This window comes from Cuculus canorus, chromosome 5, assembly GCF_017976375.1.
Source record: "Cuculus canorus isolate bCucCan1 chromosome 5, bCucCan1.pri, whole genome shotgun sequence".
Taxonomy (NCBI): Eukaryota; Metazoa; Chordata; class Aves; order Cuculiformes; family Cuculidae; genus Cuculus; species Cuculus canorus.
The window spans coordinates 48,989,704-49,014,325 of record NC_071405.1 but is presented as its reverse complement, the minus strand read 5'-3'; the positions used below and the strand labels follow the sequence as shown (position 1 = coordinate 49,014,325).

At 40.6% G+C, this 24,622-nt stretch overlaps 1 protein-coding gene across 2 annotated transcripts in view; it reads right to left on the bottom strand.

The window, feature by feature from the left end:
- The window catches only part of EXT2 (exostosin glycosyltransferase 2), a 75,525-nt gene extending 54,443 nt beyond the window's left edge, over positions 1-21,082 (bottom strand). Inside the window, exons 1-7 of one of the 2 annotated variants that reach the window (XM_054068106.1) lie at positions 20,985-21,082; positions 18,755-19,314; positions 18,493-18,582; positions 13,422-13,538; positions 9,559-9,754; positions 6,071-6,210; positions 5,114-5,207 (exon numbers count right to left, since the gene is read on the bottom strand). In XM_054068106.1, the coding sequence (XP_053924081.1) occupies positions 5,114-5,207; positions 6,071-6,210; positions 9,559-9,754; positions 13,422-13,538; positions 18,493-18,582; positions 18,755-19,290 (1,173 nt within the window). In that variant the 5' untranslated portion in view covers positions 19,291-19,314; positions 20,985-21,082. Of the gene's footprint in view, positions 1-5,113; positions 5,208-6,070; positions 6,211-9,558; positions 9,755-13,421; positions 13,539-18,492; positions 18,583-18,754; positions 19,315-20,741; positions 20,763-20,984 lie in introns of those variants that run through there. The other variant, XM_054068105.1, reaches the window with a different exon arrangement.
- Positions 21,083-24,622: the final 3,540 nt, after the last annotated feature.

Sequence of the window (24,622 nt, the reverse complement as noted above, 5' to 3'; positions counted from 1 at the left end):
CCTAGGGTGATTTTATGTTCCACAAAAATAATTCTTGAAATAAAACCTAAACACATCTAACTGCAAAGGAATCAGTGAGATGCTGTAAAACAGCTCTTTGGAAAGATCACTTTTTCCTCATTTTAACATCAGTTATGGACCAATCTTTTTGTGTTATACCAAACTCCAGGTGTTACACAATGTAACACAAGAAAGAACATGATCATTGTGATCTAACTACCTTTGTTTCCATCTAGATAAGAGCAATGCTCAGTGAAAACTAGAATGGACTGGAAAAAAACATACTGTAGGAACAGTTTCAGTGAGTCCTCTTCTGCTTGACAAAAAACATATGTCAAAATATGTGTATCATATTATTAGCCTTTGAAGTTGAAGCACAAAGTGGTTTAAAGGCACCAGATCAGGCTGCCCAGGTAGATGGTTTGAATCATCATCCCTGGAGGTATTTGAGAGACAGGCAGATGAAGTGCTGAGGGATATGGTTTAGTAGTGGACAGGTATGGTTGGACCTGATGATCTCAGAGGTCTTTTCCAACCTAGCAATTCTATGATTCAATGAAAATACTACGGAGAAATACGAGTTACTTGCAAAACCAGAATATTTTGAAGCTTTTGTTGCCCTTTCATGGCTAAGCAGAGTAAACAACTGCTATAGATCACACCTGAAAACATGTCTAAATCACTCCAGCTCATTTGCAGATTCATTCTATAAATGGCTATTAGATGAGTTTCATTTTAGTACTTTCTTGCCCAAGAAACAAAATAAAGCACTTACGACAAATTCACTTCGGTTCTGAACTACCCTTAGCACCAGCCTCCTCAAAAGGTTCATTTCAACTTCAAATTCCCTCTTCTCCTATCATCACTTCAGCTTTATTTTGTGAATCTTTATTCAATAATTCCCGTACAATGTAGCTGAAGTGAAAAAACTAGGGAGATGTTTTGGCTAGCTACAAAGTCCTAAGGTGCTTTCCCAAATGATTTAAATTGAAAGACAAGAAGTGTGCAATTGCTCCCTGCTGTGAGACTGAGGAGGAAAGACATAAAAAACTGTAGCACAAGTGAAATATTACTGCATATTTATCAATGAGGAAAAGCAATCAGTTTACTGGTAGTCCAGTATCAATAGTCACTAAGTACTTTTTCACCATATGATATAGATAGAACATAGAACCATGTATCAGCAAGGGAATTTCACAGATGCTTACATCAGAACTTTTCCTTGTACAGAAGGATGCCCTGGGAAACTGCCCTCAGGGACAGGGGACTAGAGCACGCCTGGCAGAAAAGAGGACCCTGGGAACTACTGACCTGTCAGCCAGTCTCACTTCTGTGCTTGGGAAGGTCACAGAACAGATCCTCCTGGAAGCTATGCTAAGACACACGGAGCACAGGGAGGTGATTCAAGACGGACAGCACGGCTTCACCAAGGACAAGTCCTGCCTCAAAATCCTCTGGGCCTTCTATGAGGGAGTGACTACATCAGTGTACAAGGGAAGACCTACAGATGTCATCTATCTGGACTGCTCTAAGGCTTCTGACATGGTCCCCCACAACATCCTTCTCCCTAAATTTGGGAGATACAGATGATATGGATTGGATAGATGGACTATTCAGCAGATAAGAAATTGGTTTGATGGTCACACCCAGAGGGTAGTTGTCAAAATCTTGATGTCCAGATGGAGATCAGTGACGAGAGTGTCCCTTAGGGCTCTGTGCTGGGACTAGTGTTGTTTAATATCATCATCAATGACACAGACAATGGTATCAAGTGCATACTCAGGAAGTTTCCAGATGACACCAAGTTGAGTGGCGAGACTGATGCCACTGAGGGACAGAGCACCATCCAGAGGGGCCTTGACAAGCTGGATAAATGGCATCGTGAAAACCTCACAAGGTTCAACAAGGCAAAGCACGAGCTCCTGCACCTGGGTCAGGGCAACCTTCAGTATCAATACAGAATGGGAGATGAAGAGATTGAGACTAGCCCTGTGAAGAAGGACCTGCAGATCTTCGTGGATAAGAAGCTGGACATGAGCTGGCAACGTGCACTTGCAGCCCAGAAGGCAAACTGCATCATGGGCTGCAATCCAAGAAGTGTGGCCAGTGGGTTGAGGGAGGTGATTCTGTCCCTTTGCTCTGGTGAGACCACACCTTTAATAGTGCATTCAGCTCTGGAGCCATCAGCATAAGAAAGACCTGTTAGAGCGGATCCAGAGGAGAGCCACAAAAATGATCAAAGGCCTCCTCTATGAAAAGACACTGAGATAGCTGAAGTTGTTCAGCTTGGAGAAGAGAAGAGTCCCAGGAGATCTTATTGCAACCTTTCAATACTTAAAGGGGACTATAAGAAAGATACGGAAAAACTTTTTAGCAGGGCCTATAGCAAGGGTTTTAATCTACAAGAGGAGAAGTTTAGACTAGATATTAGGAAGCAATGTTTTACATTGAGGGCAGTGAACCACTGTAACAGGTCTCCCAGAGAGGTGGAAACACTCAAGGTCAGGTTGGGATGGAGCTCTGAGCAACCTGACCTAGTTGAAGATCTCCCTGCTCACTGCAGGGGGGTTGGACTAGATGACCTTCACGGTCCCTTCCAACCCAAAGCATTCTATGATTTTATGATAAGACTGACAGGACATGAAGTGTATGGACAACACATTCAAGTATCCTCAATATGCAGACAGAAATAAAGTCACAAAGACGAGAAAGACAGACCTTGTAGTTTCATCCTCATACTCCTAATACCACAACACATAAATATACCCTCAACAAAAAGCATCAATATGTGAGAGAAAGCCTTGGAAAAGCATATTTTCCACCTCCAGTCAACACAATCACAGTTTCTAACATGCTCAGTGATGCTTTGGACCCAATGAAAATGACTACTGCAAACCATTTATAATCCAACAAAATTCACTCCAGACCCAGACTAGATCTACATTCTAGATATTATATGGGTATTAAAATATGTCCTATTTTAACTTAATTTTATGGAGTTATATGTAATATAGATAACTTCCAGACCAGCTGAATTCGGGGGGGGGTGGGGGGGGGGGCGGGGAGTTGTTAGTTTATTTCATCATAAATGTTTAGGGGGCTTTTTTTTTTTTTTTGTCAAGTGTATTCACTGTAGAACACCATCCTGAAATGATTATCAATGTCAGTCTTAAAGCTTTATTAGGCAAAACTCCCTAGTGTTAGCACCTTTATGTTCATGTTGGAGAAAAAGTTATAAAATAAAGCAAAATCATATTTCTAGGAGCTGTAGCAGTAAAGTTAGTTTTTCACCTGCCATCCCTGGTGGCAACTAGGTGCTGCCAGTGAGCCCTACCAAAATGGTCAATTTGTGTGAAGGGACTAAAGAGAAAGGAGACCTCTGACGGCTGCTGTGATATTTGCAGACTCTCTGTACAGAGAATGAATTGAAGCTGGCAAGAGAATTCAGGCACGAAAAGATTTACTGCTAGATTTCAGAGTCAATTTTCTCCGGACATACCCAGTATTAACATACACTGTGCAGCTTTTAGCACTGTCTAGGTAGAAATAACTATAGTCTTATAGGCTACACTCTTAAAAATCATGCCTTGGGTCACCTTTTTCAAGAGCCATACAAAAGACAACTTCGTCACTAAAGTTGTGTGAGGGAATTTCAGAAACATACCTTCACAATTCTTGCAGAAGCCTGACTACAGAAATCCCAAGCGTCTTTAAAACTCACCTGAGATCCAATAGTATACATTCTCCCCACATATCTAGCTCTTACTAACAATACATATATAAAAGAATATATGTTCAGGAACAATAAGGTGACAAGGAGTAAAGATCCTGGATACAACGACATATGTTAACATTTTACTTCTTCACTGTCCCCAAAATGTAACCTATATATTCCAATCACCAAAAGAACAATGTGTTTGAATCCTACCCCCTAATCTGACAGCAAAACCCTTCACACTTTGAACATCCTCACCTGGCTAACAGTCCTCATCTGTTGAGCTTGCACTTTATGTGTGAACTCTAGCATTAAAACAACCAATGATCATAGAATCACAGAATTGTACAGGTTGCAAAAGACCTTTAAGATCCAGCACAGCCATACTATAACAGCTATGACTACGTCATAGTATGGTGTCCATAACAGCAAAGCTCTTAAAAAAAATAAGAATAGTTCTTTTGACTACATATACACCCAGCCAACACAGGTTACATGAGTTTGCATTGTTCAAGTACAATTTCAGCCCCTCCAGTCACCAAATAAGTAAAATTTCCCTCTCAGAGAAATTTTTAATTAAAATAAAAATTTTGCACTTAATTCTTCTCTCACATTTTGAGCAGTTAATATTTACCTACAACCCAAAGCTTCTCTTGAGATAAAGACACTCTCAAACTTCTTCTATGGTACCATTTCAATACTATGTAGAAAAAAAGAAACAAATATTCGTTGTGATCTGGTAAGAAACGTGTTAATTTATGAGAGTGGGCAGGACACCTGCACTCGGGGAGAGCACTCGGGGCATTAGGAAAGCAAAAGGGACACAAGAAAAAGTGAAATTAATGAAAGTGGAGTTTGACTACATGGAAAGAAATAGTCAGTCTCCACTTATGGCAAATACCACATGATCTTTACATGAAAAAGCAGATAATCAAAACCTCAGTTTCACATTTCAGAAGATCTGCTGCAACCCAGGATGGGGAAGTTTTGATCACTGTGGATGCTAAAGATTCTATAAAAGCATGTACTTTACTATAGTAGGTTGTAGAAAACCCTCTCTGAGTAACCGAAGTCTGCCTACTGAAGTGCTCTTCTGCATTCGCAATCATATGCAATAATCTTAATTTCCTGACCTGAAGGGTAATGTAGTACTGAACAACAACTGCTGTTCAAGACATTTAGCTGCACCAGCGATGGGTAGAGACACAACATTGAAAAGTAATAGTAAATGAGTATGTTTAGCATAAAGAAAGAAGAAGGCTGAATAATCAAAACATTAACATGAGAGCACAGTGGATGTTTCTGCATTTTGACAGATTTCACAGTAAGGCAGGTGTATGAACCTACACTCCAACCATATATAAAGGTAAATAAACTAAAAATAGTACATTATTTTACCTGTCTTTGCATCTCTTCAATCTGCCGCTGGGGGACACTTTGCAGAATACTGTACATTTCAGGAATCTTTTCTTCAGGGATGACAACAGAGGCCCTGAAGCAAAAACCAGAAAACAAATGGTAAGACCAAAAAAAAAGAAGCTCTACATTAAAAGATGCCAACAGCTTTTCCAATCCAAAACATTGTCCTATTCTAATAAGACACATTCAGAAGATATTAGCAGAAAGAAATGGTCTTCTCTCAGATAATTAATTATTCTGTAGCGGTTCCTTCACAACATCAGCCAGTCTGCCCACAGACAATTCCACAGAAGTCTGTGGACCGATCTGTACAGGCAATCTAACAAACAGGGAAGGGGCAGAGACCCAAAAATTCTGAATTCTCATATCCAGATTGCCACTGGCTTGCTGTCAGATGAGATTTTTAGAGTGACCAAGTAGTAATAGCATGTAAAACGAGATGTATACAAATAAGTAATTTTTTAATGTATTATCCTAAGATTACATAACTCGGCATAGTGCATGCATAGAAAAGTAATCAAAGCTCTTAACACAGTGCACTCAACTACAAAATAATTATACCTTTCAGTCTCAGATGAACTTAGAAATCATGACAGAAAACAGAGAATTTTGCATTTATGCTATGCAACTTTTAGCACATACTTTAAAGAGCCTGAACATAGAACAGTCCTCAGTAAATTCAAACACAAGATAATAAACTGTCTGTTTCAGAAAAAATACCAACACCTGCAGGAAAACCAAATGTTCTGTCATCTCTGCCTCATACGTTTTCTTCTCTTACTTCTGATGCATAATATATCAAGGGCAAAGACTGCATGTATCTTACTCTGTACTCCCAGTAATTCCCAGTACACTTAACACACGTTTTATTCAAATCACTGAAAGTGACGAAGTCTTTCATGCAGTGCTTTCATGTACAACCGGAACGGTACACACCTCTTCCAGTCCAGAACCTCAGAGAAAGGCAAAATGTAGGAGTCAGCAATGATGACTGGGACACAACCAGCTTGAAGAACGTCACTTAGCACAGCCTGTCCCAGGCGGGCTCCACGTAGAACGACACAGAACGTAGACTCCTGTCAACAAATGGTATCCAACACACAAAAAAATTTATATCCAACAGAGAGATGAGGAGACTTGTATTATGTGTGTGTACATATGTATGCATTATGCTGCCCTGCTTTACCCTTCGTAAAAAAACAGGCCAAAAAGAAAACAAGCTTGCTCCATGCAACTAATCTATTCTGAATCATAGGCTATTTCAAAATAATTTATTTTGAATAAATTTATCTTTCAGAGGTTCAGAAATATCATGAGTGGAGATACAAAGAATCAGCTAAAGGGATTATTCCACGCTTAATTTTAATGGCCAAACTTCAAAATTCTAATTGAGAAAATTAAAGAGGATGAATAAGTTATTGAAGTTTCACATAATAAGATGAGCAACAATCAATGTGGGTTTACTAAGTACAAACTATATGAAGTCAACATCATTCTCTTCCATCATAGAGCAACTCAGCTCCCCGGATAGCAGAGAAGTAATAGAATTTCATGTCTCAACCTTAAAAGGCATTTGACATCATCTTTGATAGCATTTGCATAAGCAAACAGGAATCATGGTCTAGATAAAGCTAGAACTCTAAGTATAAAGCAGTTAGCCGTGGCTGACAGGTAAAACAGTGATGGACCTGCTAATCTTTTAGGCGCAACAACATTTAATGTACCCCTTGCTTAACTAAGGAGCATAATTAAGACCATATTGATTAGATCTGACAATACCTACAATTTTGTATGATTAGCGAGCATAATGGATAATGGGATTAGAGTTTGACATTATATTGATAATCCGACTGAAAAATAACGACACTTACAAGGTTCAACACTTAGATAAAAATAAATAATTGCACAAATAATAAAACATGAAGTAACCAGCTAGGGTTTGCACTTTGCAGAAGAGGACACTTCCTACAAAAAGGGCAGGAAAACAAAGAGTATTCACATGTCAGCAATGTTGTACAGTTGAAAAAACAAATCACTACATCCACAGGTTGTATTAGAATGAAAAAGAAGTACTAATACAATCTAAGAGACCTGAAGGAATCACTCACTCATCTCAGTAATAAAAGACCATAGACACTGAAGTGTGTTCAGTTTTGGGCAATGCACTACCAGAGGTTAAAAGAAAGGATGACTACTTACCTTGAAGTATGATCTACACGGAAAGATTGACTATATCAATACAACTTATTCTGAAGGGGTAAGGGCAGGAAGAAGATGCCTAAAGGAAGCTTCAAATATATAAAAAGTTGCTGCAAGAAGGAAGAACATAAACCATTTACTAACGTCCACAACACAAGACAAAATGCCATGAGATTAAACTGCAGCAGAGAGGACTTCTTGATTATGCTGCACTCATCCTGCAAATAGGGACCTCAATTCTCACTGCCACGGAGGAATCTTGCTGCAGATTTAAAATTGCAAAATAAATGCTTGTAGAGTACAGCTACACAAACAAGGTAAAAGCCCAAGTCAGTATTAACCCTAAGTCTAAGAAAGAAGATTTCTAAAGTTGATACAGGGACTCCCACAGATAAGAAAACATCTTTCCAGCTTGTGTTCTGTTGCCTGAGGAAAAGGAGCCAGGAGGCTCAGCAGGGCAGCAAAACATCAAAATGGAACTAGGAAATACAAGGAGGTTTGCTGGCTTTTAACTTGTTTCCTAATGTAACTGTAAGACCTGTGTCCATACTCATAAAGTCCTAAAGGGCTTGAAATTCTCATCCAAGAGAATAGAGCAAACAGGAAGCATTAGCAACCCAGAGCCCAAAAGCCTGTCTAGTAGAAAGTCTGTAAAGGCAGTGCTGGAAGGGATGAACTGACCGCAGTCCTCAGGCTCTCCCCTTCCCCCACTTTCAGACAGGAAGAGAAAGAAGAGAAGAGTGCAGGAAATGGAAGGAGTGGAGAAAACACATTTTAACCATTCACTCACTAGATCACACAGCAGCAGGTGGAAGAGACTCTGTTAGGGCCTGGGCGAGAAAAGAAAAGAAGCCCAGATGTGGACACACATGCTCATCTGCCCAGATAACTATTTTTCCTGTCTAGACAAAGGTTACTATAAATATATCTCCTCGCATCACCACTGTTATCAGCCAGACATTCCAAGGGGAGATACAGGGCTCTGCAAAGGAAAGTATTTTAACAATCTCAGCATGTGCCAGCTCTCTTCTGAGTTATAAAAGCATATATAGCAAAACATAGATATAGATTCCCTGACTTGCTATCCCTGAGTAATCCAGTCTGTATTTAAAAAAATAAAGCAAACAAATATTATTTTTTTCCTTTTGGATGAAACTTTAAGACTCAGGATGACCCTTTCTTCCCTCTCCCCATCCTCCGCAAGGAATTTTAAACATATTTCCTACAAAACATAACAGGAGGAGTGGAAACTTGGCCTTTCCTCAGCTTGTTTGTTGTTTTATCATCATCTGCTGAAGTCCAAAGACAGATTATGTGCTAGTGGCCACGGACAGAGCACAGTGGCCTATGGCATAACTCACTTCACCACGCTGCATGCCAAAGCACCTCTCTGTTAGTGGATTGCCAAGAGACATACAGGTATGAGAAAGCTATCTGGTTTTATCTTCAGTGACACATCAAAAGGTCTCTGGAAGTTGGGCCAAGGCCATGAAACACATTTCACCTAGATGTTTTCATAGCTGCACGCTGACAAGTCTTCTAGTTCAGTCTGTCATATGTATACAGAGAATTTTGTAGGGTTTAACTACTAAGCTGCATACAAAAAATATCTGACAATTCTCCTTAAACATAGCACTATTGTGCCCCCAAATTAATCCACACATAAGTTCTTTAAAGTTCATTTTAATCTTCCCTCCAATTGACAAAGCTATCCTCCATTCCAGGCTCCATCTAGTAAGGCCTGGACTGTCATATGTGAGAAATCAATTCCAAAGCCATGCCTGGTGAAGGTCACTTTGCATCAATTATTTTGGGCAGTGCAGATTTCAATGTTCTTCCCCAATTTTAAAGTAAGCAATTTTGCCTGGTCTCCAAAAGTTTCTTCTCCCATTGCTACTGGACTTGGCAGTATCTTCATATCATTTTTTAAGTTTAAATGATGTTATCATGCGTTACTAGAAGACTATCATGACCAATCTCATGAAGTTGTTATGAAGCAGTGTTTTCAAACCACAGCACAGTCTGCATATCAGTTTGACTACATAGTTTTTGGCCCTCTTCTAAATAAGAATAAAGTATCCAACATAAAGAACTATGCCGTTTCAAAACATAGCCAGCAAGTCAACCAAATACATGGAATTACCCTACCAGTGCCAAACAGGAACAGCTCCACAGCTAAGACAGTCACCAAGTGGAAAAGAAGTTTGAAGGAGAGACAGCCTTACCTGAAGCACTTGAGGATAATCAAAGACTTGATTCTTGTGACAGCGTTTGCGAACAGCAGGGATCCCATCTGACAGATTTGTACATTTGTCTAGGATCAATACTGATTCCCCATTCTCAGCCTGAAGAGCTTCCAACTCAGATCGGTATTCTGGGTGCAGAGCCATTTGAGATGACAGAATGAAATACCTGCGAGGACTGAAAAACCACAGCAAGGTTACCTGGCAGCATGGTGATTTTACTTCCAAGATGCTCTAGAACACTTCCAAGTTTCCTTCCAACTTGGAAAAACAAAGCAAGATTAATTAAATGTGGATGCACTGCTAAGACCAAGGCTGCAAAGGGTAATGATGCCATACAATTAAATCTTGGATAGTAACTGGCTCAGGATTATTTACAACTTTAAATAAATTTATGCTTGAAAAGAGTGCTTATTACATTAAAATAGGCACTTGCATTATAACTTCTATCACAGACCAAACAAACATTATTTAAAATAACATATTAAACCAGCTTGCTACCGATGCCAGAACTGTTTGCTCTTTTGTTTGACATTTCTGCACTATAACAAAGTAGACAGGACACCGAATGCTGCTGCTACTTTCTCCTCCCATGTATTTTCCAATCTATTTTAACTGAAAAAAGATGCTGAACTGACAGCTCAGCTACCTGGTGCTTATTTAGTCTTGATATAATGACACCAAAGACAGGACAAGCTCATCTCATTAGCTGTGATTCAGGTCTGTCCCTTTGGGCAACATAAAGCAATGTTTCCAGGAGAAAGTTGAAGGCCCATTATCCCATTCATTGTCAACTCCCACTATGTTCCAAAAGCCATGAATATGTAAAATACGCCTAATACTAGACATTGATTCAGACAAGATATAAGGAAAAAATTTTTTTACAATGAGGGCAGTGAATCACTGAACAGGTTGTCCAGAGAGGTGGAAGATGTCCCACCCATGGAAACATTCAAGATCAGGCTGCCCAGGGCCCTGAGCAACCTGATCTAGTTGAAGACGTCCCTGCTCACTGCAGGAGGGTTGGACTAGATGACCCTGAAATGTCCCTTCCAATTCAAACAACTCTATGATTTTGCGATTCTATGAATACTGAAGTGTTTCAAGATACTAACTAACACAATGACTGTGGATCACAGCCTTAAAAAGTAATGTTGGAAAATAGCATCTAATATAATTGTTATTCTTGCCTACTTTGGTTTCCATTTTAAATGGGTCAGCTAAGTCAGACTGCTCCGTTGCTTCCCAATGAAAGGAACACATAGTGAGTGCCTGCCTCTTGCTGCCAAAAGAACACAGGAAACACAAGGCCTGCGCTTAGGATTCCAGTTCTGCTCCACGTGATGCTATCTTTAATTTACAGCTCTGAAAACACATACAAACACACACTTTATAAAATCGGACGTCTCCTGCTGCTCTTCTCACCTCTTCCACTCATTTTCATGCCAGTCACTTTAGTTGCTCCAATTAACAGATGACACATGCATAGAATCTTTTTTAAACATTCTTTTTTCCCAAGCCTCTAGCTGCTACCAACTTCCTACCAGCAGCTCTGTAGAATATATATTTCAAGGTGAGTTGATTTAAAATATTTTGAACTATCCAAATAAAAATAAGCATATACCAAAACCCTCAGCTGAGCTCTGTAAGAGGAATAAAAAGTATTTGCATTACAAAAATGAAATACTGCTGCAAATAAGTGATAATAACTGCCTAAAACAGTTAAAATCATGCAGGCTTGTTTGTGTATATGTTTAAAATCAAATTTTGCCTTGAAACTGTCAGCATCCTATGATACTCAAAATCTAGCTATCAAATCTTACTACAAAAGAAAGTACGTCCCAGCTCCCAGGAGATAACACATTAGTGTAATGTAATAACTCACCCCAAGCAATCCTTAGTTCTGAGCATCGTCCCCTTGACACACTGCTCTGCATAAAGCAACCTGTGACTGTGTTTCAACTAGTAACGCTAACTGACCACTAGATGGTACTCCGGAGACTGCAAAAAGCAACTGTGAGAGCATGGAATCTCCAACACCTTCACTGAACACAGACTCATGCACTGCACCAGCTCCCATCTAGCAGCTTCTGTTAGTCGACCTAAAACCAGACATAAGCACTTAGCTGACTATTTGAACACGAATAATATGACTGCCTCTCTCTTTACAATTGGTTCTATACATGCTGAAGCCCATTACCACATTTGTGCTTCCCAGACTGAAATACAAAGCATGCTTTCACTCTGTGTCAGGCTATAATAATACTTAAGATCTATGAAGAATCAATTGTAGATGCCCCTACACTGGCCTCATCCATCCAGGAGCATCACAAGCAGAAACATAAGGGGCGTGAGAAAGGCAAGCCACTGAGGCACAAGTTTCTCCTGTAATTGCCTGTAGTATCTTACTTGGAGCAACTGAGAGCAACAGAAAGAGCACTGCCCTTATCAGAGCAGAAGACAATTGAAACCAAAATACAATAACTTTTTGTGTCCGATAGTGTCGGCACCTTTTCAATTACAATTTTCAACTTTAAGAACTCATATTCTCTACAGGATGCTGTCAGAAAAAAGCACCTAAAGTTTTCTAAACCTGATCTTCATAATCAGTGGACAAGTCATTTATTCCCATTGTCTCAGCCTGCTGGTCTTTTAAACCATAACAGAGGTAAGACATTGCTACAGTGAAGCACTTTCAACTGTATAATTAAGACACTTATGAAATATTAAAAGAATAGTCTTCCACAATCAACTAAAACATGTCTTCCAGACTTCTATCTACTCTTGTTCTGTAGACACGAATGAATTAAGGAAACCACTGCTTTCCAGGGTAGCTCATTTCAATAGCTAATAACATTCCCTGTTAAAATTAGTGCTTTATTTCCCATTTTTCTTGCTTTACTTCCAACTGCAAGGTCAGGGGTTGTTTTTGTGTTTATGTCTTACTCCATTACTTTAAAAACAAAAAAAAAATAAAATCAGTACTCTAATCTCTGGATCTCTGGATGTAACTATTCCCATAATCAAAACAGCTCTCACTCTTCTTCTTCATGAGCTAATCACACCAACCTCCTTAAGATTCATTCTGCAAGAACTTCTTTCCTTCATAGGTCTATTTACAGGATTCTCCTGTTCCAAACTCTCAGTGTCATTTTGGAACTACTTCAGAACCACAAAAACATCTAAAATTATTTACAAAGAATATATCTGAAAGACATACATAGGTAAAGATCACATTCCCCCTCCCATTCTATTAGTCATTCAAAGTTTGCACTGGCTGCTACTACGTGAGGCACTCAAGTTGGTCCCCACGAACCCTTCTGTCCCTTGAAAGTCATAATGGAGGTTATAGTACACTCCTTTTATCATTGCAACAGTGATATTTTGCCATTACTTTGCTCTTAAGTATTCTAAAGTAATTAGCTGAACCGATCACTTATTGGGGAATCTATATTGCTTTGAATTACTGCCCTGCTTTACTTACACCTTAAAAAACTCAAACACATTAACAATTTTTATTTATATCCAAAATATCTTATACTGAAGCTATTTCTACCAGAAACGCTGTCATGCTGTCACATCTCTCACCTCAGCTTCTAGAGTGGGATAAACAAAACCTCTCCAAAAAAATTCTGTTAATAGATAAACCACATGTTGGCAGATGAGCCAAGGCCATTAGCATTGGAACCAGCATATATTTTAATAGGAAGAATCATACATGAGCACAGTGACTCTTACAAAATTACCCAAGCTTACCAACAAATTAGTAGCTATATTTATATTTTACCAGGATCAATATTAAACACATTGAATATATTCTGCCCAATTCATGAAAAGTATTTTACCCTGGTCCTCTGTCTGGCAGATCCACTTCCCCCGACAATGGGCTGTAAACAGGAATACTGACATCGTAGCCTTGCCGGTAAGTCCATGTGGAGAAGCCTCCACCTGCTAGCAGAGCTCTGAAAAATACAAGAAAGTTACAATTTACTAATTGCCATTACCAGAACATTGAGAAGATGCACGCTCTCAGATAAGTTTTTCCCTCAGCTTTTGTCATGGCATTTTTCAGTTCACTTCAGTTTTTGTGAACAAGGTTTACTGCAAGATTGGATCTAGTCACCAATGCTCACAACTGCGTATGATCACTGAGGAATGGATCATTTTTGCATTAATATAGGGAAATTTAATCTATCGCTGTCATTATGATAATTTTGCCTTTTTGCAAGCTTACATGTCCTAAGTCAATTTTAATTTAGTGAAATAAATTTTTAATTATTTATACTAGACAAAATATACCTTGATGTCTAAAACAGGGTATAGCACAGTCCCAAAGTGTAAGACACAAGCTATATTTCAGATACAAGTCCAGGTACAATAGCATAATATTTTCATAGATTAGAGTGACTGTACTTCTCAGGCTGGAAAAGAAAGTAGAGTTATTTGCAAATACATTTTCAAAGTGATTCTTTCACAACGCAAAAGTACTTTACAAAATACTTACTTCACAGACCAGTGAAGTTTATTTCACTTTCATATTACACAAAAATGCCATCAACAGAAAACATGACAACAAGAACACTCTATGTTCTGAAACTAACTTCCAACAGCAGAGACTGCTTGGGACATTATGTGCTAGACAGCATGAAAATCATCAAGGATTTATAAATTAAGACGTAATTCAACCTCACAATAGGATGACCCTGATTGTGTGCGGCTTTTCCTAGATGGGACAACATTTTGCCACATATAAGAGCTGTAAAAAACAGGAGAGAATGTGTACAGAAAAAAGCAATGTATCATTCACAATGCCAGAAAAAAATGGGCTTGTTACTATCTCCTACCCCAAATCAGGCTTCTTTGAAATATGCTGGTAGAGGTCATCAGCTTCTCAGTTGCCATTTTGTCTCCAGTGACCAAGTGGCAACATGAACATCATCCTCTTTCCAAAAGAAGCTCAGATTCAGTTTCTTCAGTGAGACGTCTCAAACAGCTGATGAAACTTTCAGTCCTTTGTCACCAAACAAAAGGGATACCATACTTCAAACTGCCCCAAGGATACTGGGTCTGCTTAAGGTACTGTAAAAGCAGTTCAGAGAAAAATATTTCTCCAATTCCAGTTTCTCTCCTTCTCCATGAAAGCAGGAGGACACAACTACACCACTACACTAAGCACTACAGAGATCCTGAGCAGCTGTACCCATTGTAGCAGCTATGATTACAGCCAAAAGCCTCGTTATCACAAGCTTGTGTACTATCACAGTTCAGATCAGAGCAGGCACACATTTCATTGGTAAATAGAATAGACATATCAGAACAAAAAGTCAAGGTGAGACGGCAGAGGCACTAACAATCTATTATCCTTGTTTTCAGGTATCACAAAATGAAATCCTTACTATAGTGTTTGGAGAAGCAGTTTTCCACAGCTGTTACATAACAGGTTGTCATTGTACCTAATTATCATTCAAGTCCTATCATTTTTTCCCATCAGAACATGACACCCTGAATAGATCTGCCTGTTCTAACTCCCAGCAGATGTCCCACTTCCTGCTCTGACCTGTAGCACAGTTGTTCAGTGTTCAAACACCACAATCACTCAAGTCAAGAAGCAGTCCTACGTTTTTTTTAGAAAGCTCTTTGAAAACACCATGCTCTGGATTAGAGATGCATTTCAGCTTGACAGTTAAAAAAAATGAAACAACTTGTCCTTTCTTGCTTCACTCAGAACACAAACTAAGGCAGGAGCAGAAATCAACTCGAGAACAGGATGATAAATCAAGTACGTGCTGATCAAGTTCGTGCTGACTGAGAATTTATGTTCCAAATCAAGGGATTATTCTGGATTCCTATCCAATACCCCCTGCTTTGATTACATGTACAATGCTGTTATGACTATGTTTCACCCTGGAAGCTGCATGTTCCGTCTTATCCATATTAATTCAGTTACAAGCAGGGAGAGAAAAACAGCTTGGGTGTTAACTGTTCTTGCACTTCAAATTCCCCCTCTTTTTTTTTTTTTTTTTTTTTTAAACACTCCCCCCTCTCAAATTGGGAAACTACAACCAGATTGTTTTAATTGGATCCGGTGAAAACATGACAGCACCTCATCAGCTTGAGAAAGCAGGTGTGCGTCATGCAGACTTTTACCTAAATAAATCCACAGGGAACCAACACCAGTTAAATAACTCTACTCAGATTTTTATTGTACACTGCAGTAAAGGGGCAGAGATATTAACTCCTAATGTACTCAAGACAAATCATCTTTCAATTGCACTGAACAGGGAGGAATGAGCCTGTTCCTGAGCAAGTTTTCACCACTTTTCAGATATTGACCCTTCTTTCTCTCCAGGAAGTTCCCCGACTGGTCTGTAGTACAAATGTTTCTGCCCAGCTACCATTGTCATCAGCTTTCTGCCAAACTTCACCAGTCACCAAAACCCAATTCATCAACTGAAAAAGAACAAAAAGTATCTTAGATAATATGTTCAATTCCACATTAAAAGAGTAGCTTTGCAAATAAATCCTTTCATTCTCGTTATTGTACTAATTGTATTGTACTATATTCAATAGCACTTATTAACAAACAGTAAAGAGCTGGGTTTTTTTAAATTTTATTCCAGGAGATTATATATGTTATGACAACATAGCCTCCTTAACCACAAGGCAGACTTCCATCTTTGATATCATGGAATAAAGAACTTTTACAAAGTCTTTGGAGATATGATTTAAATATTTAATAAACAAGCAACCCTTTAGCAAGGCAACTTACCTAAAAACTTTTCCAGCCATAAAAATATCAAATAACTGAATTTCCCCTTGTGTATAATGTCTTATTTTACCTCGATTAATATTCTGCAACAAATCAAGAGAGCACAACTCTTGTCAATCCTCATGATCCTCTACAATTCAACTATATGTGATCTCTGATACGTGCCAAATGGAGAAGGCAAGCCTGTGCAAACTATCTGTGTATTTCAGGAGCAATTCACAAAACCCCACAAATCCTGTCCTTCTGCAGTTGTACTGATGCAGTTCAGACCAGTCATTCAAAACTTACAGAACTCTGCCAATGCACCTTCACTTTGACCTGCAGCCTCTCACCCTCCAGTGCTACAAACAACCGCCCTTCATGCTTTGTTAACTGTCCATTCTGTAACACGTGCGGGCATTCCCAAATTAAGAAAACACACCCAGGTCACTAGGTCTGTTCAACATGAACTAACATCTCCAGAAGTCTCCAAAGTCATACTGTAACCTCATATTGCACCACTCAGACCCTTCCAGAGTTAGGTCCACGCTACTGACTTTTTCACATTTCCCCTGCCTTTGCACCTGTAACCTGTAGTACAGGTTCTGTAGTACACTGAATACAGTCCAACTGTTGGTTGCCTACAAAAATGAGGTTCCACCTTTTCTTTGTCCAAGGTACTGTTATTGCCTCTCTTATATATTACAGCTCGCGATCGTGTAGCTGCGGGGTGAGTCAGTTTGGCAAGCTACAACAACAGCTGTATGCCAAACAATATTTTATTTTTTTATTCAGATTACTCAGCTCTCCAAGTTAGCATGACAAACACTTAGAACAAACACCTACCAAAATAACACATTTCCTGTATGCCAAGACACATAAGGTAAAATATAAATGGACACTTGACACAAAAAAATTTTAAAAAGAGTTATTCAGTGTAAGAAATCTGCTGTGTTCAATTAATAAATCTGCTTCTCAAAAAGGACCATGCATCCACAAACACACAGTCCCAGAGCAGTCCACTCTAGTAAACAAGCGCACTGTCAAATGAAATTCGCCTTAAGAAGTATAAATCTTAAGACAACAAATACAACTATTTACTAACAGGCTTGGTGACATAGGAATGATGCTTGACTGCCCTCTTCAGGCTAAACCACGTGCATACAACATTTCATACAGAGAGTGAAAAACTAAAGCCTTACTTCATAGTCATTGATGTAACTACCATAATTAAACTTACTCGTTGGACATGTCCAGAAAAAAACATGTTCTGACATTGAAGGATGTTTTAAATCATCTTTGGTGCAAAGAAATCAAGATATATCCCACAAACAGTCATCTTAGCAAAGATGCCATATGTCAGATAAGGGTTTGTTGACATTAGGAGAAGGAAGTTAATCTGGACCTTCAAGAGAGGGATTGGTTACACGGAACCTGACTCGGCAGAACAAAGCACATATAGGCCAATGTAGTAGAACCATATTCAGTAACAGTATCTAAACTAAACAGATTTGTCTTACCTTACAACCTTCAGTTTTCTCTACCTTATAACCTCCTTTCCTTTTCCAAAAGTAAACTACTCTGCAAGTGAAAACTGAGCTCATGACTCAGGTTTTTTAAGTTTCTGGCAAGTACTTTCAAAACACACTTGCCAGAAAATAACTAAGAGCATTTGCCTGATTACTAATACAACATAATTGTTAAGACAACAAAAACTACTGAAATTCATATATGTCTGTCAAGGAGAGCAGCTGCTTTAAAATGCCCTTGAAGTACTTGACCACTACCAGAATACTGCAGCTGCAGTCATCTTTGAACCTGTAATCTGCATCAAATGGGACATTCTGTAGAGCACTCAGGTTTAGCAACACACAAGATAAAAGTCTAACCCCAAGATTCTCCATCACAGCAAGCTCAACGATTAAGAGCAAACATTGTCAGCCACATCCCGGATGGGGCTTAACTGTCAGATTTCAGGAGCAAATACTTGTCCTACACAAGACAGGGATTTCTTTACTTCCCTTTTTTTGAGAAGAGAGGAAGTCATGTTCCAGCTTTGTAAAGATTAAGGAGCACGTCTTTTGCTACCAGCTGTACTTCTGAGCTTGTTGTTTCTTCAACAGCAGTTAAACTGAGATCTATGCATCCAAACACAGCAAAACACATACCTATCTCTAGGAACATCTAGGGCAGTGTTAAAATCTGGTGCCCCCCCAGGAAGCATATTGAAGAGCAAGTGGTTCGTGCCTTGATCCCACCTAAGGCAAAAGAAACAGACAACAATTAGAAAGGTTTTCTCTACATGGGAATGACAAGTTCCGTCAAAGCCTAACTCTGGCACTGACTCACTGCATCCTTCTCTCCTGCATTAATCTTAGTTTCTTCCACTTTGTGTTCTTTAAATTCACAAACTGAAGTTTCAGTAAGTACCTGGACAACTGTGCCAAAGCCTGAGCTGTCTCCTTGATACGAAGTGAGTTCTGATTGAGCACATCTATGGATGGCACAAAAAGGCAGGCCCGGTTGACATCATCAGTGTAGAATTCACTGTCAGAGATGGCCGTTAGCAGCTCATTGTATTCCCTGGAAATGGTGTTGCCTACCGATGTCCCATATTCATCCACATACTTTCTCAGTGAGTAGATGTATACCTTGATTTTGTTTTTGGGATTGAAGCCACATCGATAGACATCAAAGCAGGTGTGCATCCTGCAGCTGAGGTCTCCCCGCTCTGGAAGGGGGCTATCAGCAGGAAGCTTGACCACAGGCACATCATGGACACTACGTTTTTCAACAGTCCAGTCACTGGATGACTCAATGGAGTGAGGCCAGAACTGGAACATTCCTGTGGCAATTAGGCCAAGCAGAACTATGGAAAAGAGAGTGATGTAGTAGATACGATGCTTGGTTTTCATCCTTGGGATGAGGGCTGGACCCCGGGTGTTATATTTGGCCGACGCACACATAATGGAATCAATTGTCTCTTGTCTCTACAAAACAGAAAGAGAGCATATTTGGGATAACTCTGGAAGAGATACATAGTTATCATAACACAGAAAAACATCCAGGCAACCCTTCAAGACAGGTTCTTTGCCTCAGCAGATTACAGAAAAATTTCTCCATGTCCACATGTCCCACCAGAACATAAGATACCAACTGGGACTGTCACTTGGCAAGGACAACATGAGGCTGATCTGCTGCACCTGGTTGTAATGGAATTATGTTGGCCAGTTAACAATACAAATCAGAGAGGACCCGGCTTGGGCAGTGAGTGGAGGGAATTTCACATGCCACAGAAGTAGTGAATCCTCACAGGTGCCACTCCATCCATTTCTAAGTTTTTTTTGTAGTGAATGCCAATAAAAAAAATAAAATGCTTATCTACAAGTGAAGAGAAACAACCTGGATACCCTGCAAAGGACTCATGACGAGGTATCACACAGAACTCAGGAGCACACAATACTGCTTCTAATGTAAAAGTATTTTCAAACTGAAATTTACAAAATATCAGACTACAATGCTGCTAACGACTTCTGGACGGAAAAAGGAATTTGTCATCTTTGTCAATATGTCTTTTGAGGGCAGGGGGGGAAAGTGTTCTATGACACCACAGCCCCATTAAAAAAAAGCTTTTAAATAATAGTTCACTGTAGTCTGAATACCACTTGTAGTGAAAAACCTGATGTAATATATCAGAGAGTCACACAACTCCTTTAAGTCTTTGATGTTACAAGCAGAATTGTGGTTCTGGCAAGAAGCAATTTATATTAATTACAGACTGAAGAATCAGCTACCTGTGGCATGCAAAACCCTGTCTAGGTTTTCAACTAAAGCTTCCACAATAAATAAATCCCACCTGTACTCTGCACAGTGTGAGCTTTATAAATGTAGAAACCGTGTTTTTCCTGAAGAAGAACATGGATGGTATAATTATGCGTTGTCCTTCCGGATAAATGGGATGCTTTCTTATTTTGTGAGCAAGGAAGTCTGACAGTCAACTGTACAGTAGGCAGAAAATATTAATAAAATAAACATCAATAAGGCATTAAATGGTCTTTATAACAAACTGGGGTGTTTATTTGGCAGTTCTTAACAAAAGACTGTCAGACTAGGGTGGCTGACACACAAAGTGACTGCACTTACAGCAGCACAAAAATAACCTCAGATGCCAATACATAATTCCACTTTTAACCGCTGCCTTCATTAATTTACATTCACATTCTGAGGCCAAAATCAGCTTTTAGATCCTGCTGCGCAGAACAATACATGCACGATGCTGTTATCACGACATATGCCAGAAAGCTGCATTACTCTCAGTTCCACAACTATAAGTTTTCCATATGTCTCCGTTGCCCATCTTTCTCCTCCTTCCTAACACGGGAGCAGCACCACTCGCGTTAGGATAAAGACTACCCACTTGCAGCAAGCATCTGAGTCACTCAGAAAGCCGTCTAGATCGAATCCTGGGGGTGAAAACACACAAAAATGTAACTCTCCACGCACAGAACCGTTCGATCCCCGCTGTACCGCGCGCAACCCACTCGGGCGACCTGCGGGGTAAGGTCAAGCAGCACTCGAAGCGTGACACGGATCGAGCAATAAGGCTGGGCTGCCGAGGAAGAGCCAGAAACCGGTTCCCCTCCGTGACGACCCCACTCACCTCCGCTCGCCGTCGCCCAGGCCGCTCGGCGCGGGGCAGCTCTGCCGCCCACGGCCTGGCAGGGGCGCATGCGCGGAGCTGGCACCGCCCCCCGGGTCCCCGAGCCGCGCCTGCTGCCAGAGCGCCCCTGCGCGGCGGGAGGGCGCGGAGCAGGGGTGGTGCCGCTCCGAGCTCGCTCAGCCCGGCTCTACGGGAGGACGCACGGAAAACGCTGGTGCGTAAGCGCTCCGAGACTTTGCTGGAGAGTTTTAGAGAGCAAGAACCTCACAACAGCCAAATCTCATGGTAATTTGGAGCTTTGGAGTCAGCTTTGCCTGACCTTGCCTTACAGATCCATGTCTGGAGACTGTCCGCATGTTATCATTTGATACAAGACATTTTTATATTACAAATAATAATAAACAATTAAATATAGAAACCAGCTGCAGCAAAACTTATCAATTAATTCACACAGAGAGATCTCCATCGATGATGTGCAGCAGGGGCAGAATGGACTTCCCACTTACATGCACATGCATAAATTTTCCTAGAAATTTAATGCATATTCTATTACTTTCCAAGGAATAATTTTAATGTTATTATGAACCTCACAACAGCCTAGTCTCTTGCTAATCTGGAGCTTTGGAGCAAGCTCTGCCTGACCTTGCCTTTGAGATCAGGAGAGACGGCAAACAGGGGATTGCAGGAGAAGACACACCTGTTCAGTACAGACTGTGATGCACACAAGGCGTTACCATCACCAAAGAAAGAACAGTGTTTTAGAAAGCAAGCGTTCTTCATCTGGTCTGGGCAACATGAGAGAGCTGTGAGAAACGCTTATTCATTGGTCAGGTATTGTAAAGTACAAAGTCTTCAAAGCAAAGGCAATAATATTTTTATTTTACAATTCAGTGCTGAATGGGATGCACTTCTAAACATGGCATCCCATCTTACAGAAGCCGTGGGTATATAGACTAGTTTTAGACAAAGAACTGTGTAAGTCCTCAAAGAATGGGGTTTTTTTCAGGTTATCCAACCATGTCTGGAGACTCCCTTCAGGTTATCTCTTGACCCAAGACAACTACATCTCACAAGACAATTAAGCAGACCAATAAATTCTTGCAACTCTAAAAGAGTGCTTATCCTTTCAGGTTCTTCATCCATACATGTGGATAAATCTTGCCAGAAATTTTATGCATATTCTACTACTTTCCAAGGAATAATTTTAATGTTATTATGAACTTCACAACAGACCAGTCTCTTGCTAATTTGAAGCTTTGGAGCCAGCTTTGCCTGACCTTGCCTTTGAGATTGGAAGAGACTGCAAACGGGATTACAGGAGAAGACACATTTGTTCAGCACAGACCATGCTGCACACAAGGTGTTACCATCTCCAAAGAAAGAATAGCATCTGGAGAACACCGTTTGAAAGAAAACACGCTATCAGAGGGACATTCTATCTAACTTTCAAAGAACACAATTACTTAGATGAAACTTTAGCTTAAATCAAAAATATTCCTCTCTCTGTGATAGTGACTTCTTGTATCAGAAGAAACTCAGTATTTTCCAACTGCAGACGTTTCTGAGCCCTTTCCTCCTCCCCTACCTCACACTCTTGTCTGGACAGCTGCAGATGCTACACCATGTGCAGCCCCACCACGCCGTGCTGGCCGCTCACCTCAGATCCCCTCGAAGCCTGCTTCTCATTTTGAGGAGTATCCCTGATTGCTGGTGAACTTCCTTCCATCAAACTGTGCAGCACTGAGCCCATGCCCCTGTGCCTGAGGCTCGGCTGCAGGGTTCAGGGAGGCTTTTCTCCGCAGAACGGACACTCCCTGTGTCCCAGGATGTTAATGTTTATCAGGGTGCACAAAATTTTTACCCACCAGCCGCCACTGCCCTGTTTTTTCCATACCTTTGCATTCCTGTCTCACTTTCTTCCAGTTCTGTGCACCTTTCCAAAACTGTTTCACGCTTCCTCATTGACCAAAGAATTTTGGGTCCTGTGTCACTTTCAAACTGGTTGGATCACGCTACTTAAGTGAGGAAAACCAGCAAACCCACACCTCTCCCAAACCCTTTCCAAGAGTAACACAAACCAACCCCTCTCCTGAGAGAATACAGCCCAACAAATTTGTCATGCTAAACTCCAGCTGTACAGGAATCACAAACACTGATATAATTCCCAAAAACGGGATGTGACTTGGTCTGTAGGCAAACTGATCCTTTGCAAAATAAAAAGTAGCTAAGATGCTGCAGCTAAACCACACATACTGCAGCCGTGCAGCAGAGACATTTCAGCAGTAGCAGTGTAGTGTCCCTGCACGTGGCAGCCACATTCTTTACCTTTCTCTGCTCTCTGGGCTGATCTCAGTAGACCCTGACTATGTTAAGTGCCACTGAGGTGGAAACAAGGATGACTTTACATCTCCCACCTGTAAACAGTTCTTACCTGTTTACTGGCTCTCCTCTCCTGCCAGTCTGAGGACAGATATGGGCTGTTTGAGGAGCAAGACCTCTGTTTTGTCAAGCTGCAGGTCTGCAGGGAACATTGCAACAGCCGCAGAGCTACCAGAGCTCAGCAATGTCCTTCCATGCTAACTTCTGTTGCTGCAGCCCCTTCAGCTGCTTGACTTCTGGGCCAGAAGCATCTCCAGTCTGCTACCTGCTCTCTGGTGCCTGGTATACAAGGTGTGCAGGATGGTAAGAGAAGACAGCTCCGGTGCTCCCCCTGGTTATTTAAAAGATTTGCCAAAGTGTCTCACAGCATAAGCTTTCACTGGCCTGAAATATATTATTCCCTTCATCAATTTTTCTTGTAACTATTTTTATATATTCATATCTTATGTAAAATGGTGAGGTGATACTGTGTCATCCTATGATATGTATTTGTGAAAGGATGGGGAGAGGGGGTAACTGTCCCCACTCTAAACCTCTAAAATTAATCTGACTCACACAGAGTATAGTCTTTACTGTCAGCAATGGGTTAATTCTCTTTTACTTCACCTGCCCTTGGGAAAAACTGCTTTCTGCAAATCTATCTACATGTATGCACAGAGACGGCTCTGGTATTCCAAAAAAGAAAGAAGAAATGCTGTCACTGCGGTGCTTCCTCTTCTTTCTCTCAATGTCTTCTCGTTGCATAGCAGGTGATGTAGCATTCTCCTCAGACTCACTGCTACCTTGTTCACCCTGTCTGTGATGTGCAAAGCCAACAACAGAAAGGATTCCAATGTTAAAGTTTCCCTTCTGAGCTGGTACTGTCTTTTTCCTCCTCCCTAGTGCAAGTTATCAGGGTTTGATAGAGCATATAATAGTTATGATTTTAACCCATCAGCTTGAAATTGTGAGCTGCCCAGTCCATGGATCAGAGGCAGGAGCTCTCCTTCTGGAGGGTGGATGGACCATGTCCAATTTTGTGAATTAAAAGGGGCAGCAATCACGTGCCGGGGCTGCTGGGATGAGTGCGTGGATCTCTTCTGCATTGAATAGACTATATCAGCCTGAGCATGGACGTTACCAAGCCAGGGAGGGGAATCCACAGCCCTGTCGCATGACAGGGACACTGGCTGGTCCACCTGCGCCTGGGGGGGCTGCGGAGTGCTGCCTTTGCCAGCCAAGGAGGTTCCCACAGGTGCTTCCTCTGTCTCTCTGCTCTA